The sequence below is a fragment of the Prunus avium genome, chromosome 5, assembly GCF_965620075.1.
Source record: "Prunus avium chromosome 5, drPruAviu1.hap1.1, whole genome shotgun sequence".
Classification (NCBI taxonomy): domain Eukaryota; kingdom Viridiplantae; phylum Streptophyta; class Magnoliopsida; order Rosales; family Rosaceae; genus Prunus; species Prunus avium.
Genome location: NC_142288.1, coordinates 17,228,961 through 17,243,723, shown reverse-complemented (window position 1 = coordinate 17,243,723; position 14,763 = coordinate 17,228,961). Strand labels below are relative to the sequence as shown.

The following is a 14,763-nucleotide window of genomic DNA, read 5'->3' as shown; positions in this document are numbered from 1 at the left end:
TAGAAATTCAACGGGCTGGATAATTGATTCCGGAGTAACCGATCATATGACATTTGATCCTGATGATTTTCTGCATACTAGCCAACTCAGACGAACTAGTATTGCCAATGCCAATGGAGTTACTTCTCCTGTGACAGGAGCTGGCACTGTGGCTCTCTCACCCTCTCTTTCATTATCTAATACTTTACTTGTTCCATCTCTATATCAAATAAGCTAATGTCAGCTAGTCAGATTACTGAACAATTGAATTGTTGTGTACTAATCTACCCGAGTTTTTATATACTTCAGGATATTCACACTAAAGAGATAATTGGTCGGGGTACTATGAGAGAGGGGCTATATTATGTGGAGGATCTCAGTACAGGCATGGCTCACAATGTGACACATACCTATGATATCAAACAAAGGCAAGTCTGGTTGTGGCACCGTCGATTGGGGCATCCATTCTTTGGATATATGAAGCATATTCTACCAAATTTATTATCAGATTTTTAGGACTCCGACTTCAAATGTGACACTTGCATTTTGGCTAAAAGTCACCGTGTGCCCTACCCGTTGAGTTCAAGTAAGAGTACTACTCCGTTTAAGTTAATTCACTCTGATGTTTGGGGGCCCTCACCTATAACTTCTCATTCTGGCTTCCGGTGGTTTGCGACGTTTGTGGATGACTGTACTCGGATGACATGGTTGTACTTGATGAAGAGTAAAAATGAAGTATTTACTATGTTTCAGTCTTTCCACAAACAAATTGAAACTCAATTCTTTACCAAGATCCGAGTTCTCCACTCTGACAATGGGGGCGAATATGTCAACCATGACTTCCAAACATACTTCTAGATGCACGGCATGATTCATGAGACGACTTGTTCTCAAACACCACAACAAAATGGGGTTGCGGAACGAAAAAACCGACATCCCCTTGAAACAGCTCGAACACTGCTGATTGGGGCTCATGTTCCCCGCAACCACTGGGATGATGCCATCATCACGACAGTTTATCTTCTCAATCGTATGCCTTCGCGAGTCTTGGACTTCCAGACTTCGCTCCAAACGCTTGCCAATTATGGGCCCCTGCCATCAATTTCGATGCTTCCACCACGAATCTTTGGTTGTGTGGCGTTCGTTCATCTCCACAAAAATCAACGTAGCAAACTTGATCCCTGTGCGCTCCGATGTGTTTTTATGGGATATGCTGCTTATCAAAAGGGATATCGGTGTTATCATCCCTCTATTCGTCGTACCTATGTCACCTTGGATGTCACTTTTATGGAGTTCGAGTTGTTCTTCCAGGACCCGATGTCCAACTCATCGCTTCAGGGGGAGATACAGAGAGAAGCGCAGACTTGGAGCTCTCTCGAAAATCTGGAAATTCAAGACTGGAGCAAAACGACAGGTCGCATAGACCACAATGACCGGTCGCCTCGAAACAGTGAGCCACGCGATCCAATCTGTCCAGAAACGACCAATCGTGAAGACCCCAGCGACCGGTCGCCTCGAAGCAGTAAGAGCAGTAAGCCATGCGATACAATCTGTCCAAAAACGACCGGTCGGGAAGACCCCAGCGACCAGTCGCCTCAAAGCAGTGAACACGACATTTTTTCCAGATACATCGACGATTGTGACGAAGACCCCCCTCACTCCATAGTACCCACTGATCAATCTCCTGCGAATAATCCTGAGGTAAGTGCTTCTACTACATCTACTAATTTAGTTGATGACTCTGTTAGATACCAATTACCTGTTAGACAGAACCGGGGAAAACCACCAACTCGATATTCTCCGGATAATGGCAAAGCATCAAAGTATCCAATTGCAAACTATGTGTCTACTGAAGAATTGTCAGAACCTCTCAAGGGTTTTATAAATCAGTTATCTGCTATTCACATTCCAACCAAAGTGACTGAAGCATTGAAGGATCCGAAATGGGTTCTAGCAATAGAAGTAGAGATGAAGGCTCTAGAGAAAAATCAGACATGGACACTGGAAAAATTATCTCCAGGGAAGAGGAATGTCGGATGCAGATGGGTGTTCACTGTGAAACACAATGTCGATGGGTCCATTGAACGCTACAAAGCAAGACTTGTGGCAAAAGGATACACACAAACTTATGGTATCGACTATGCAGAAACCTTTGCCCTTGTTGCAAAACTTAACACCGTTTAGAGTACTATTGTCCATTGTAGCAAATCTTGACTGGCCACTCCACCAATTCAATGTGAAGAATGCATTTTTGCATGGAGAACTCACAGAAGAAGTATACATGGATATTCCACCTGGGTATGCTACATCTACTCTTGCTAATGTGGTGTGCAGGTTACGAAAGGCATTGCACGGATTGAAGCAGTCTCCCCGGGCATGGTTCGGGTGATTTACCTTGGCAATGAATAATTATGGTTTTAAACAGAGTAACTCCGACCATACTCTGTTCTTAAAACACCAGAAAGGAAAGGTAACGGCTCTAATAATCTATGTTGATGATATGATTATTACTGGGAATGATAAGCAGGAAATCTCTCAACTACAAGACTGTTTGGCAAAAGAGTTTGAAATGAAGAACCTTGGTGGACTCAAGTACTTCTTGGGCATTGAAGTTGCTCGATCGAAGCAAGGTATATTTCTCTCCCAAAGAAAGTATGTTCTAGATTTATTGGCAGAAACAGGAATGCTAGATTGCAAACCCGTGGACACCCCAATCGTCCAGAATCACCATCTTGGAGAGTATCCTAATCAAGTACCCACTAACAAAGAAAGATATCAAAGATTAGTAGGGCGATTGATCTACTTGTCACATACCCGACCCGACATCGCATATGCTGTAAGTGTTGTTAGTCAGTTTATGCATTGTCCAAGTGAAGACCATATGGATGCTATTATTCGAATTCTTAAATATTTAAAGTCGGCACCTGGGAAAGAACTTATGTTTTCCAAAAACGATCATTTAAATATCAGTGGCTATACCGATGCAGATTGGGAAGGGAATATCATAGATAGAAGATTTACATCAGGTTACTTCACATTTGTGGGAGGTAACTTGGTGACTTGGAGAAGCAAGAAATAGAACGTAGTTGCCTTATCTAGTGCAGAAGCCGAATTTAGAGGTATGACCAAAGGAATTTGCAAACTCCTTTGGTTAAAAAGATTGCTTACCGAGATAGGATATGCCCCTACATCTGTGACGAATCTGTATTGCGACAACAAGGCTGCAATATCTATTGCACATAATCCAGTTCAACATGATCGCACCAAACTTGTTGAAGTGGATAGACACTTCATTAAACAGAAACTTGAGGCTAAAGAAATTCAATGTCCCTTTGTCAAATCAGAGGATCAGTTGGCAGACATATTAACCAAGGCAGTTTCTTGCAAAGTGTTCCACAATTCACTGGTCAAGTTGGGTATCGGTGACATCTATGCACCAACATGAGGGGGAGTGTTAGCATATGTAGTTGTCATCTTGTGGAACACAAGACAAAACACAAGACACTCCTTGTCTCATGGCACACTTGTTTCAAGGAAGACTTTCTTTCCTTGTCTTATGGAGTACTTTTCTTGAAGTGCGCAGTCCTTGTTTCCTGGAATGTTTCATGGAGGACTTTTGTATTATTGTAGGATATTACTTGTATAAATGTATGATAAGAAATAGAAACAAGTTAACGGGTTGAAATAAGAAAAATGAGCAGCTCTCATTCTCTCTACACTCTCCACTCTCTCTACTTAATATCCTCCCTATTTTCCACTTGTTCTCTCTATATTTTCCAGATTTCTAACAGTTAGTGATGGCAATCAGATCGTGAGTACATTGTTGGAAGCTACTAAGAGCTTACATCCGATGTCTTGTATATGATTTCTCCCTCCCCAATATCTCGTGTCAAAAAAGAAAAAGAAAGCATGTGATGTAGTGGATACGGTATGCCCGCAAGGCAAAACCCGCAGGTATGCAAAAAGTGTTGCATAACTGTTTGATCTGCAGTTTCATCTGTTAATTTGAATCTGTTTGTCACACAATCTGCATTTTCCTTTAGTTAATAAGCATGAGACATTTCATACTACCCATTTACTCTTGCCTACTCCCTTTCCTATTCTTTGGTACTAAAAATATCTCCTTTTAGTCTATGGTACTAAAACCACCGAGCCAGAAGGCTGACAAAGTATAAGAAAAATATCTCAATGAAATATATGTGGTACAAGCGTTTGGTACATCAAAAAAATTATACAATGTACTTACATAATTATTATTTTAAAAAAAATCAAGTAAAAATTTATACGTAAGCACCCGTTTAGGCTGAACCTAATTCACCTCTTAGTTTTAGCTATCTTGGATGGGAGTGCATAAAAGTACTTGCAAATCTATTATTTGACCATGAAGGAACTTTTACAACTGCACCCACCTACTGCACTTGGATTTGTAGTCACCTGAATGAAAAACCAGGATTGGGTTACTTGTACATAAATCCTTGTATAACAGATGTGATATTTAAATGACACTTCTCTTGTGGCCTAGAGGCCATTGGCTTTGATAACACTATTTATAGCATCATAAGATAACTACCCAACGACAAACAAATAATCAATCAAGAAATCGTACAACATGGTACGTCGATGCATTTGACACACTGTAACCGATAACTGAAAAGAAATGCAAATGACGAATTCCAAATAGCTTCAAACCAAATTATAAGCTCTAGTTCTATTAATTTTCTCCAGGCTGCAAAGGACTGCAGTATTCTAATGTATCAGATTGATTTGTGCCTCAAGTTCTGCAGAAAGTAGACTACTAGAGTGGACCAGTATTTCTCCCACTCGGTAAAGCCTAGAGAAAACTAATATTTAAAAATAATAATTTAACTTCATGACACACACTTCTTAGTACCATAGAACGTTCCTGAAGAGCACATCCCATTGAGACATGAACATCTAAAATAAGCAACAGGTCTACTTAGACTACTAAAAGAGTTTTGTCCTACCAAATTTAGATGGAACTCAGCAGATTCGAAATCTTAATTTACATCCCCATTTTGTTTACTAAAAAAGGCACAAGCAACAAATCTAAACAACCACAGGACACCAGCATTAACCTATTTGTTGCACTGGCAGATGAGCACCATATTGCATTGCATTGCCTATTATCTTTCAATTACTGCAACCTATTTAGGATATAATATAGACAGTGATGCCAAATAAAGGCAACATTCAGACAATTTCTATGCCAACCATATGACATATGGCACCATAATGATATGTTTCATGCCCACAAAATTGTTTGATAGCCCATCAAGGGTACCATTATCATATGCTTCTTACATGTGAACCACTGTGCAAAGGTGAGCCAAGACCTACACAAAATCTTTAATATATTTGATATATAGGACACCATTATGATAGCTATTATGTCTAACAGACGGTTCTTACTTTTCTTAAGCTCCAATACTCACAAATTTTAAAGAAAAACTTTAAAAATAGATCTTTCATCATGAAGAATATCCTTCTTGCTCATTATCCTAGTTCACATATCCCATACAATGAATTTCCATGTAGGGTTCACAGGTATAAGATTCAATGTGCACATGCGGTTCTGCGAAGCATAATACAAGAATAAAGCATGCAAAGGCAACAGAACAAATTGACTTACTTGGAAAGCAGAACGGATCAGCTCCTCAACATAATCAACAGTTGCCCCTTTCACAAAATCATATGAAACATTGTCGACCACCAACTTTACTCCTTCTTTCTCAAATACTCTATTATTGAATGTATGGATCTCCAATTAAACAAGCAACCCAGATAAGCAAAAGTGCATTTAGTCAAGAATTTGAAATATAGAGAATGAAGAGGGGACAAAAACCTGTCATCTGGGTGGGTTTTGTCATCCAGATCAAAAACATATTGGAACCCAGAACATCCACCAGTTTCTACACTCAAGCGAAGCATCTTTCCCTCTGCTTCACTGGCTTGCAGCTGCTTCATTCTCTGTGAGACATTCATTGAGAAGCCAAAGTCAGCACACCAATGTCACCGACTCACAATATAAATAAGGATTACAAACCCAAAGGTCATAAATTACATGGCACTCTCTTTATCTAAAAACTGCCTTTCATGAGCATGATAACCAACATTATCAAAAAAGAAAAAAGAAAAAAAGAAATGCTACCGCAAACATCTTCTAGAACAAAGTTGCTTGGCTTATTTGAGAAAAAAACAGAACTTGTCTTCGTCCATCCACTACACAGTTCTGTAACAATTAGCATAACCCACTTCATTTTTATCTGTGTCTCTATAGCTATATACAGAATCTAGGATAACTGATTATATCAAGACAAAACTTATCATCTTTAGAGTCTCTAATCAAAAGAAAATGGTTCATCACAAGTTAGCTAAACAACTGAATCAAAACCAGTTTGTGACATTGTATTGAGGCTTATGATTTTTGTTTGTGAAATACAATAAGCAAATAAAAAATTCATTCCTCTTCAATAAATAAATAAATTCTGTCTTCATTTTCTTTGCATACAAATAAAGCAAATTACAAAATTTTTGCATCTCAATGAATTAGAAAAACTTCATAAAAGATCCCAAATTGAGAACAAGAAAAAAGAACCCATAAACAGAAATGGAAAATCCAGGCAAGCCATCAAAAACAAAAATCTTCAAGCACAAACAGAGAAGGGAGGGAGAGAGAGTACTTGAACACATGTATCAGTCATTACAACAGCATCGAGGGACGGAGATGAAGATGAAGATGAAGAAGAGGCTTCTTCTACAGCAGAAGACGAATAGAAAGAAGAGCTTAGAAGCCTCTGGTTCTGCCTGATTCGAGCTGCAAAGAAGGGCGTGAGTCGGTGAAGAATCAGAGATCTTGGAGCCATTGTTGTTGTTATTATTATTATGCCTATTATTCTCTCTCTTCTCTCTCAGTACGCCATCGTAAGCAAAACTCGCGCTTCTCTCCTTCTGGGACGCTTGGCTGCTTTTGAAACACCAAGTTTCGCTTCTTCAAAATGGGGTGTTAGTAAAACGACGCCGTTTTGAGCCAGGCCTTTAAAAATAAAAATAAAAAATAAAAAAAACTCCCAAAACTCATTTTCGACTCCCGGCCCCCAAAACTCCCAATTCTCAATTCTTTTCTCTCATCTTCCCATTCTACTCCAGCACCTCTTGTCGCTGCCGTATTTGTGTTGCTGCCGCCGGCGGCCCGCCGACTCACTTGAACAGCCATCGCTGCCATCCATCCATATCCCTAGAAAAACAGACAAATACAAGCAATGAACTCGGCGGCTCGGAGTGTGTGGAACGTTTTCAAACGGTCGAGTCAGGGCGTCGACTCAGTGAGCCACGGGCACCATCATCGTCAAGAACAATGGAGAGGGATTCGGGTGAAGGTCTTCAACGGGAACCTGGAGTCGGCGCTGACGTTTATGCAGAGGAAGATGCAGTCCAGTGGGATCGAACGGATGATAAAGCGCGAGCAAACCCACCACATCAAGAACTCTGAGAAACGCGTCTTGGCTCGCAAGAACCTCCAGCGTATAATCAAATCTCAGGACCTCGCTCGCAAGCTCAAGGCCATCCTCTCCAAGAAAGTCAGGTATACATACATACATACCCATTTCACAAAACCCATATCCTATTTTTGGTTTTTTTTTTTGTTCATATGGGTTCAGTGAATTGCAATAGCTGGATTGTAGATTATGCATAATGTTCACATTACATGATTAAGAATGTGTATGGTGAAATTGGGTTTTGTGCCAATTGATAGATCCCGGAATGTTTTATTGAATTGAAGGCCTCCCTAGCTTGTAGCTTGTTTGTAGCTAAAGTGTTTGAGGTTATGCCTGTGAAAACTAGCGTTTGCTCGAGTGCTTAGTTGTTTTTGCAGTTGTCCTATTGTAAACTACCCGTAAAAGTGACTTGGAAATGTTGCTCAACCATTTGTTTGGTAAACCCTTGTTTGAGAAAGGGAAAAAGATTCTTCAACTTATAGAACAAAACTTAGCCAAACTGTGTTTAGTTTGCTTTATTTTCCCTTTCTATTCTTCTTGTAACCAAGCATAAGAAAATATTTAAGGCTTCTAGTCGTTGCTTTTCCCTAAGTTTCTCTAGTTGAAAGTGAACCTCAAGCACAAACCCCTTTCTGTTGAGTTATGAAGTTTATATATACTTGGAGGGCAAGTTATAGTTTTTCACTAGAATTCTAGATTTTGGAGTGTTGACAAGGATGCAAAGCCCAAACCAAACAAGTGCCATCTCTTCCCAAGATTATATTGGGAGTTGGAACTATTCATATTTCATTGTCAATGGACTTTACTTCTCGTTGTTTTAATTTCCACATTTCTTTTTTCCCTTTTTTTTTTTTTGGTTTCAATCTTCCTTTTTCAATGTGAATATCTTTACGGATGCCTTTCTTGTTTTTGCTTATAAAATATTTTCGTTATTTACCTTCTTCTGTGTATACTGATGTTCTGAATTCATATTTTGCAGAGGCCTGTGAGAATATATGGCTCAAGCAGATGCTTGATGGACATATAAACCATGTTACTCGGTGTATTGGAATCGATCTATGTGGTTCTGCAGGAAGCCTTTACTCTATGAGGAATTCAACTACTTCAGTAAATTGGAAATTTAAGTGCAAGCTCAATTCTCTCTGTGTTGTTTTGTGGAATATATTTAGCATTAATCAATGGAAGTCTCAAACCAAAAAATACTCAACAAAGGTTCTTGAAGTTGCTGAAGCACATTTGTGCAAGTTTACTTGATGCTCAATTTGATTTTTTTGGTCTGATTAATCTGGTTATTGTTATATGCTTGTGTGTTGGAGCATTTTTATTTGCACCTATTTTATCTGGTTCACAAAAACCGAACAGCGTGTAAAGCTGAATCACAATTCAAAGCGTTTTGGATGGCATACTTGACGATGCTTAGAATGCGATGATGCCACACCACAGTAAAGGGTGGTGACCAAAAACCAGTGTCTTTTTTGATAATCCATTATCAAAACCAATGTATAATAGAATGTAAGGTTACAAGACAATTCAATGTTTTCACGCTTCTTGCGTTGTCTCCCCCCTTATATTATTCATTCGGCATTAAGCCTAATCTGATGTCTAAGAATCATAACCACAACTAGGTAAGATGTTCTACATTTAACCACTCCGTCCAGCACACACACATCTACAATTAACAGTAAATCTGAAAGTTCACTGTAAATCCTCATTGATATAATAATTCTGTTAGTTTTGGTTTGGAAAGAAGAAAGCTGGAGATTCATTAGGAGCTGCCAAACCCAAGGAACTGGTCTACTACTTTTGCCACAGACTGGGCTAGGTTATCTGCTGCATCCTGTGAGGATGCCTCCGCATATACACGTATAACATCTTCTGTTCCCGATGGTCGTATAAAACATCGGCCTCTAGGGTGTTTAGCTGCAATATAAATAGGAACAAAAAAATCATATTCAAAAGTTTGTTTATAAATTGAATACACCGGTAGAAATCTAGTTCTACAATGTGAAACATAGCAGTCATCACTTTGAAAAGTTTCTGCATAATGATGAATACAGAATGCCAATGCATAAGTTTGTCTTCTAAAAGCTGGCCGAGTAATTTAGTGGTCCAGACCAATAATCAATACAGATATCGTGCAGAGAAAATATTGAACAGCATGTAAGATAAAAGGATAAGATTTCATTTGCTGCTTACCAGTTTCAGCATTGATGGCTTCTTGAATGCCGGGGGGTGTCACAGCCACGGTTTCTGCATTTGCTGTAACAACAGCACTTCGGTCCACAACTTTGACCTGATAATTAAAAGTGAAAGAATTAGTTTCTGAATAATATTATACTTAACAAAGCTGAAGCTTAAGCATTTACACAACTATTCTTCCGGGCAAGTTGCCTCCAACAAGAAAAATGTCGGAAAATCAATTATTTTGTAAAACGAATGACATATGCAAGCCCAAAAAGAAAACAACTATAAAGAGAAGAAACAGCGTGGAACATAGAAAGATGATCAATGGCACTTGCCTTGAGCTGCCTACTGGGTAGATCCTCATAAATCTCATTCCATCTCTCTATTGACCATCCCATATGTTTCAGAATTGCCTCCACCATGAGCACCCCACTCAATGCATCCCCAGCAGCCTGGTTAATCAATTCGCTTACCGCCAATAGTCTCAAAGCAGCCTTATGCTGTTCTGAACCTGAAAGAAACAACCATATACTTCATTAAAATAGTAATGGACAATCATGTCAGCACTTATACAACACATAAAGTCTGTCTGGTTTAACCTTTAGCTACATCAGAAAGCTCAGTAGTCCTGGCCTTTAACCAGCATAAAAACTGTTCTGAGAACAAGATGGTGCCATGTCCATTTGCCTCAAAGTAAATCCCGATATCATACTCTGCAGCTTTCTCGTGCAGGTATTTTACTCCTGTAGGAGTAAATGTGACTTCTAACCCTAACTGTTTGAGATAATCGGTGGATGCTCCATTTGCATATGCTGTTTGCACAATACCAAGGTGACATTGATAACCATTTTTTGCCTTAACATCTATTTCCTTATTCAAAATGCTTAGTTGCTCCGTGATGAATATAGCAAATAAAGACAATATCTTGTCCCCATCAACGAGTTCAATCTTGTTACTGCTTGTAGATGGCACAATAAAATATACAAGCCGATCAGCATCACCATCCAAACTAGAACACCTGAAAAGCTAGAACAATGCACGCAGTTAGTCCTCGCCTCTTATCATTGAATGTAACACTTTGCATCAACAATACAACATTAATAAATTGACCATTTTGAAACCACAAAAACAATGCTTGGATTATTGCACACTGGCATTCTTTGTAAACAAACCAAACTAGTTTTAGGGAAAAACATCATGAGAAATAAAAGTCAAGATTGTTTCTGAGACCCATGATCATTTATATCAATAATAGGTGTACATATCCCTTGTAAGAACTCCAACTAGTTGTTAAATAAGATCAAAATTCAAGTTTTTTAGAAGCAGTAAACTTACCACTAGTTATGCTATTATGAAAAATATCATATGTGTTGCCCAATGAAACGTAATATAGATCACAGAGTTATAATAACAAGTCAATAAGCCACCAAATTTCACAAAGTTTCTCCCATCTGTCTCATTGATGTAGTACATGTATTTTGCATCCATATATTGATATCAAAAGAAATTTTCAAGATAATGTGTTTCTAAGGCATTTGCCAGCAGTATCTATTGATGCAGGCATTTCAAGCAAGCTATAAGTAAATGATAATTAAAATTCATTGTATAATCAAAAGATGGCTGACCTTATCCCAACGTCCTGTGAACCAAAACTAAAGGGAACAACCTTCTCTTTCTGCACATAATCAGCACCAACTCCTTCATTGAGTACACCTCCTTCTTTTCCAGAGTTCCGAACCTCAATAGCCAAACCATTCAACATTGTCTTCAAGATTTCAAGTTTTTCTCCACCAACACCATTTGCCCCATCCACAACCAACTTGTCATCCACATTGTTGGCGTGAGTTCCACTAGGACTCAAATCTACCAAGCACCTACCAACCACAGAAAAGACCTTAAGTGAAGGCATTCAATCAAGATATGATTTTTTTAAGAACAAACTAACTCATAAGCCATAACACAACCTCCATCTTCAAATACCTGAACGAGCTTGAAAGCTTCTTGAAGTAATCAGTTTCCGACACTTTCACACCCCCATTTCTAGCACGAACCATCCAATGTAGCTGTGGAGTAGTTAAAATTCCCATGTCAAGGGCAACTGCTCCAATAATCGAACCGATTCCCTTCAATGGAGAAAATCCTAACTAGATCAAGAACCTAAAGAGATTATAAAAACTTTATCCTAAACAATGGTAAAAGAGCAGATACCTGTTTAGCAGCTTCAAGCAAAAATTCTCCGCTGGGCCTTGTATCTCTTGCCAGCAATATCTCCACTGGTTTTGTGCCATCAAGTGTGATGTTTTCTTTTTGAACAAATTCAGCTATCAACTGTTGAAGATTTCAGTCAACCTTCAATACATACTGACGAAAAGAAAAGAGAAAAAACACACACACACACATCCAAGGATTATATAGAGAAAGAAAACGGGACCTCAACAAGATGTTGGGGATCATGAGCATTGGCGAGGGTATCAGCGAAGGGCTCCCAATCTTGAGAAAGCATTCCACCACTCGGGTCAGCAACTTTGACTCCATTATCAGAGACCTTGTTGTGAGAGGCTGTGATCATCAGCCCAATCACAGATTGGGTCTTGAGGGCCCTTAGAGCCGCTAGAATTCCCACCCTGTAAACCGTCGATTGGAGGATGGACGCATCCGCTCTGAACCCAGAAGTTCCATACGATAGCTTCACTCCTGATGCCAGCATTTCTAAATTAAATCAACAGAAAACATAATTTTGTTGAGAGGAAAAATGTGAGATAGAAAACGTGGACCTTGTGGAGGTGGGAAGTGAGAAGAGGAGCTGAGGAAGAGTGAGCGTTGGTCTTCATTCATGGCTGTCAATAAAAAATTTCAACAAAGAACCCTGATTGGAAAAAAAAAAAAAAAATTACATTTACAAAGATACAGGCATAAGGTATTAGATGCATATATGAACTCATAAAAGCAGCCACTATTCTTGTTATTCTCTCTTTCTCATATCTCTCTTTCCAGAATCGGATTCTACATTCTTTCTGGTCAACATTGTCAAATTTTCTGCTATTCAAAATGTGAATCATAATCTTATAAACCAAAGCTAACCAAATCAAAGTTTATGAAACATACCCACATCTCAAAAACACACAAAAATTCAACCAAACCCAATTGATTATAAACTCAATCTCACAACTTTACAATCCCAGATTTCATACAACAGTAAAGTTACAGAACATGCAGACAAAATGAGAATATGATCAAACACTAACCGGCAGTATAAACTCTGAAAGTGTGAAGACCTAGACCTCCAAAAACTTCACGAAATCAAAGATTGAAAATTCCACTATTTGATTCTGTTCAGATTGCCAAGGAGTGGAGTGGCATGAGCAATTTTGGGGAGAATTTATCAAAAATAGGCAAAACTTGACCCCAATTTTAAAAATGTCAGTTTTTGTAAAATATTTCAAATATAGCATAAAACTCACCTAAACAAACACAAATGCCCTCAAATTTAAAACCCGCATAAACCTAAAAAATAAAACCATATTAAATTGGGAATCTTTGTACATACGTTTGCAGACGTATTGCTACCCTAGTCAAATGGTAAATGCAGTTCTTCCTTGGTTCTTCATTTAGGGGGTGTATTCAATTAAGATTTTAAAAGAGTTTAAAAGAGTTTAAAAGTTTGGGTGTATTCAATTCAAATTTTAAAAGAGTTCGTAAAAGTTTGGGTGTATTCAATTCAGATTTCAATTGATAATAAAAAAATACATCGAAATCTAGGTGTATTCAATTATGACTTTTTAAAAATCAAACAAATTTTAGGTGTATTCAAAAAGTAATTTATTTTGAAGGAATTAATAAGTTGCCCGATTTCGTTAGAAATTAAAGTGGTAAGTATATATAAAAAATGTTGGTTTTAAAACATTTTTAAGAAGTTGATTTGAATATTAAACATGCATTTAATCAAATTAATCGCAGCGGAAGAATATGGTGGTTGTTTAAATTCAAAACAAAACTTCTTCCAAGTATCTTAAGCCATGAACATTGATATGATTTCATAAAGTGAAAGTACAAGAGAAAAGGATAAGATATAATTACCCTTGAAGCAATTATATGAACCAATTTGTGTTTGGTCTTCTCTTGATGATTTCCCTTTGTTGATCTCCTCTTTGATCTTTCTCCTCCTTGTGAGCCACAAAAGTATATGGCCTCTAAGTCTCCACACCAATGGAACCTTGAGATGAGAAGAAGTATCTTGAGAATACAAGGATGCTAGTGCAAGATCCTCAAGATTGGTTTCAATCTAAACCCCTTTGAAAGATGATTGTGTTTCACTCTTGAAAACTCACAACTATCTCTCTTTGATCTCCCAAACCTATTTGGTTGATGTTGGATTGTGTTTGTGTGTAATTGAGCTTATGGAAACAATTCCCATACACCTTTACTTAAGCATTTTCGGCCAAACCCCATTGGGCTTCCAAAATTGGGTCTTATGACACTTAAGCCATAATTTAGGTGTCTTAAGTCCATGGGCTTGATACCCAATCATTTGGGCTTCTCATTAACTATTACCGAGGCCCAAATACATTTTTACACGTAGTAAATCATCCACATCAAATCAATCAAATTGATTTCCTCATTCTCATTTGTATTACTCAAAGTTAACCATTTAAGGTGTGCGATCCATTAGGTTCTAATTTAGCAAGGCAGTGGGAATACATTAGAACTCTTTCTAACCAACTGGAATTAAAACCCCCTTTTAATTCTTCCTTTATTTGGATCGATCACAATCAATCCTAGGACTTCCACAAGCCAAGAGTGACATCTAGCAATATATCATGGCTACCCAAGCTAATTAGAATAGATGAAGAACCTATTCAGTTGGAATTGCAATGCAATACGGTCCTTCTCTTATACAATGTTTCCAATCATATTGTTAGGGTACGGATTGATAATGTCAAACCCCTAATATGATTAAACTCATATGATTCAATAGAACACAATTAAAAACCACTTTCTAAATCATGTTCAAGTACTTCGGCCGAAGATTCACTGAATCATATCTTGAAACATTCTCCTTTCTTTATCAAGGTAGAGATTCCTT

General features: G+C 38.1%; 3 protein-coding genes and 1 long non-coding RNA gene across 6 annotated transcripts; 2 read left to right on the top strand and 2 right to left on the bottom strand.

The window, feature by feature from the left end:
* Positions 1 to 3,523: 3,523 nt before the first annotated feature.
* On the top strand, positions 3,524 to 5,828 carry LOC148294427 (uncharacterized). Its single transcript, XR_015835932.1, has 2 exons — positions 3,524 to 3,933; positions 5,536 to 5,828. It is a non-coding gene; the product is annotated as an uncharacterized LOC148294427 (long non-coding RNA).
* LOC110766146 (Iron-sulfur cluster biosynthesis family protein) lies at positions 4,150 to 6,962 on the bottom strand. The gene is made up of 4 exons (XM_021969417.2): positions 6,681 to 6,962; positions 5,843 to 5,967; positions 5,630 to 5,738; positions 4,150 to 4,413 (listed from the first exon to the last, which is right to left on the bottom strand). The coding sequence occupies exons 1-4, from the start codon at positions 6,861 to 6,863 to the stop codon at positions 4,351 to 4,353; spliced, it is 480 nt and encodes a 159-aa protein (XP_021825109.1). The 5' UTR covers positions 6,864 to 6,962; the 3' UTR covers positions 4,150 to 4,350.
* Positions 6,963 to 7,066: 104 nt separating this feature from the next.
* Positions 7,067 to 8,780, top strand: LOC110766147 (Ribosomal protein S21 family protein). Its single transcript, XM_021969418.2, has 2 exons — positions 7,067 to 7,582; positions 8,476 to 8,780. Exons 1-2 carry the CDS (start codon positions 7,260 to 7,262, stop codon positions 8,483 to 8,485), a joined length of 333 nt encoding a protein of 110 aa, XP_021825110.1. The 5' UTR covers positions 7,067 to 7,259; the 3' UTR covers positions 8,486 to 8,780.
* Positions 8,781 to 8,949: 169 nt separating this feature from the next.
* Positions 8,950 to 13,094, bottom strand: DRT101 (phosphoglucosamine mutase-like protein). Of its 3 annotated transcripts, none has more exons than XM_021969414.2 (10): positions 12,926 to 13,094; positions 12,455 to 12,546; positions 12,112 to 12,374; positions 11,889 to 12,008; positions 11,661 to 11,803; positions 11,306 to 11,554; positions 10,280 to 10,698; positions 10,016 to 10,191; positions 9,693 to 9,789; positions 8,950 to 9,416 (listed from the first exon to the last, which is right to left on the bottom strand). In XM_021969414.2, exons 2-10 carry the CDS (start codon positions 12,513 to 12,515, stop codon positions 9,262 to 9,264), a joined length of 1,683 nt encoding a protein of 560 aa, XP_021825106.1. In that variant the 5' UTR covers positions 12,516 to 12,546; positions 12,926 to 13,094; the 3' UTR covers positions 8,950 to 9,261. The 3 variants fall into 3 exon arrangements, with proteins under 3 accessions (XP_021825106.1, XP_021825108.1, XP_021825107.1); XM_021969416.2 differs by having other exon boundaries at positions 12,455 to 12,517; XM_021969415.2 differs by lacking the exon at positions 12,926 to 13,094 and adding an exon at positions 12,786 to 12,922.
* Between the last annotated feature and the right edge of the window lie 1,669 nt (positions 13,095 to 14,763).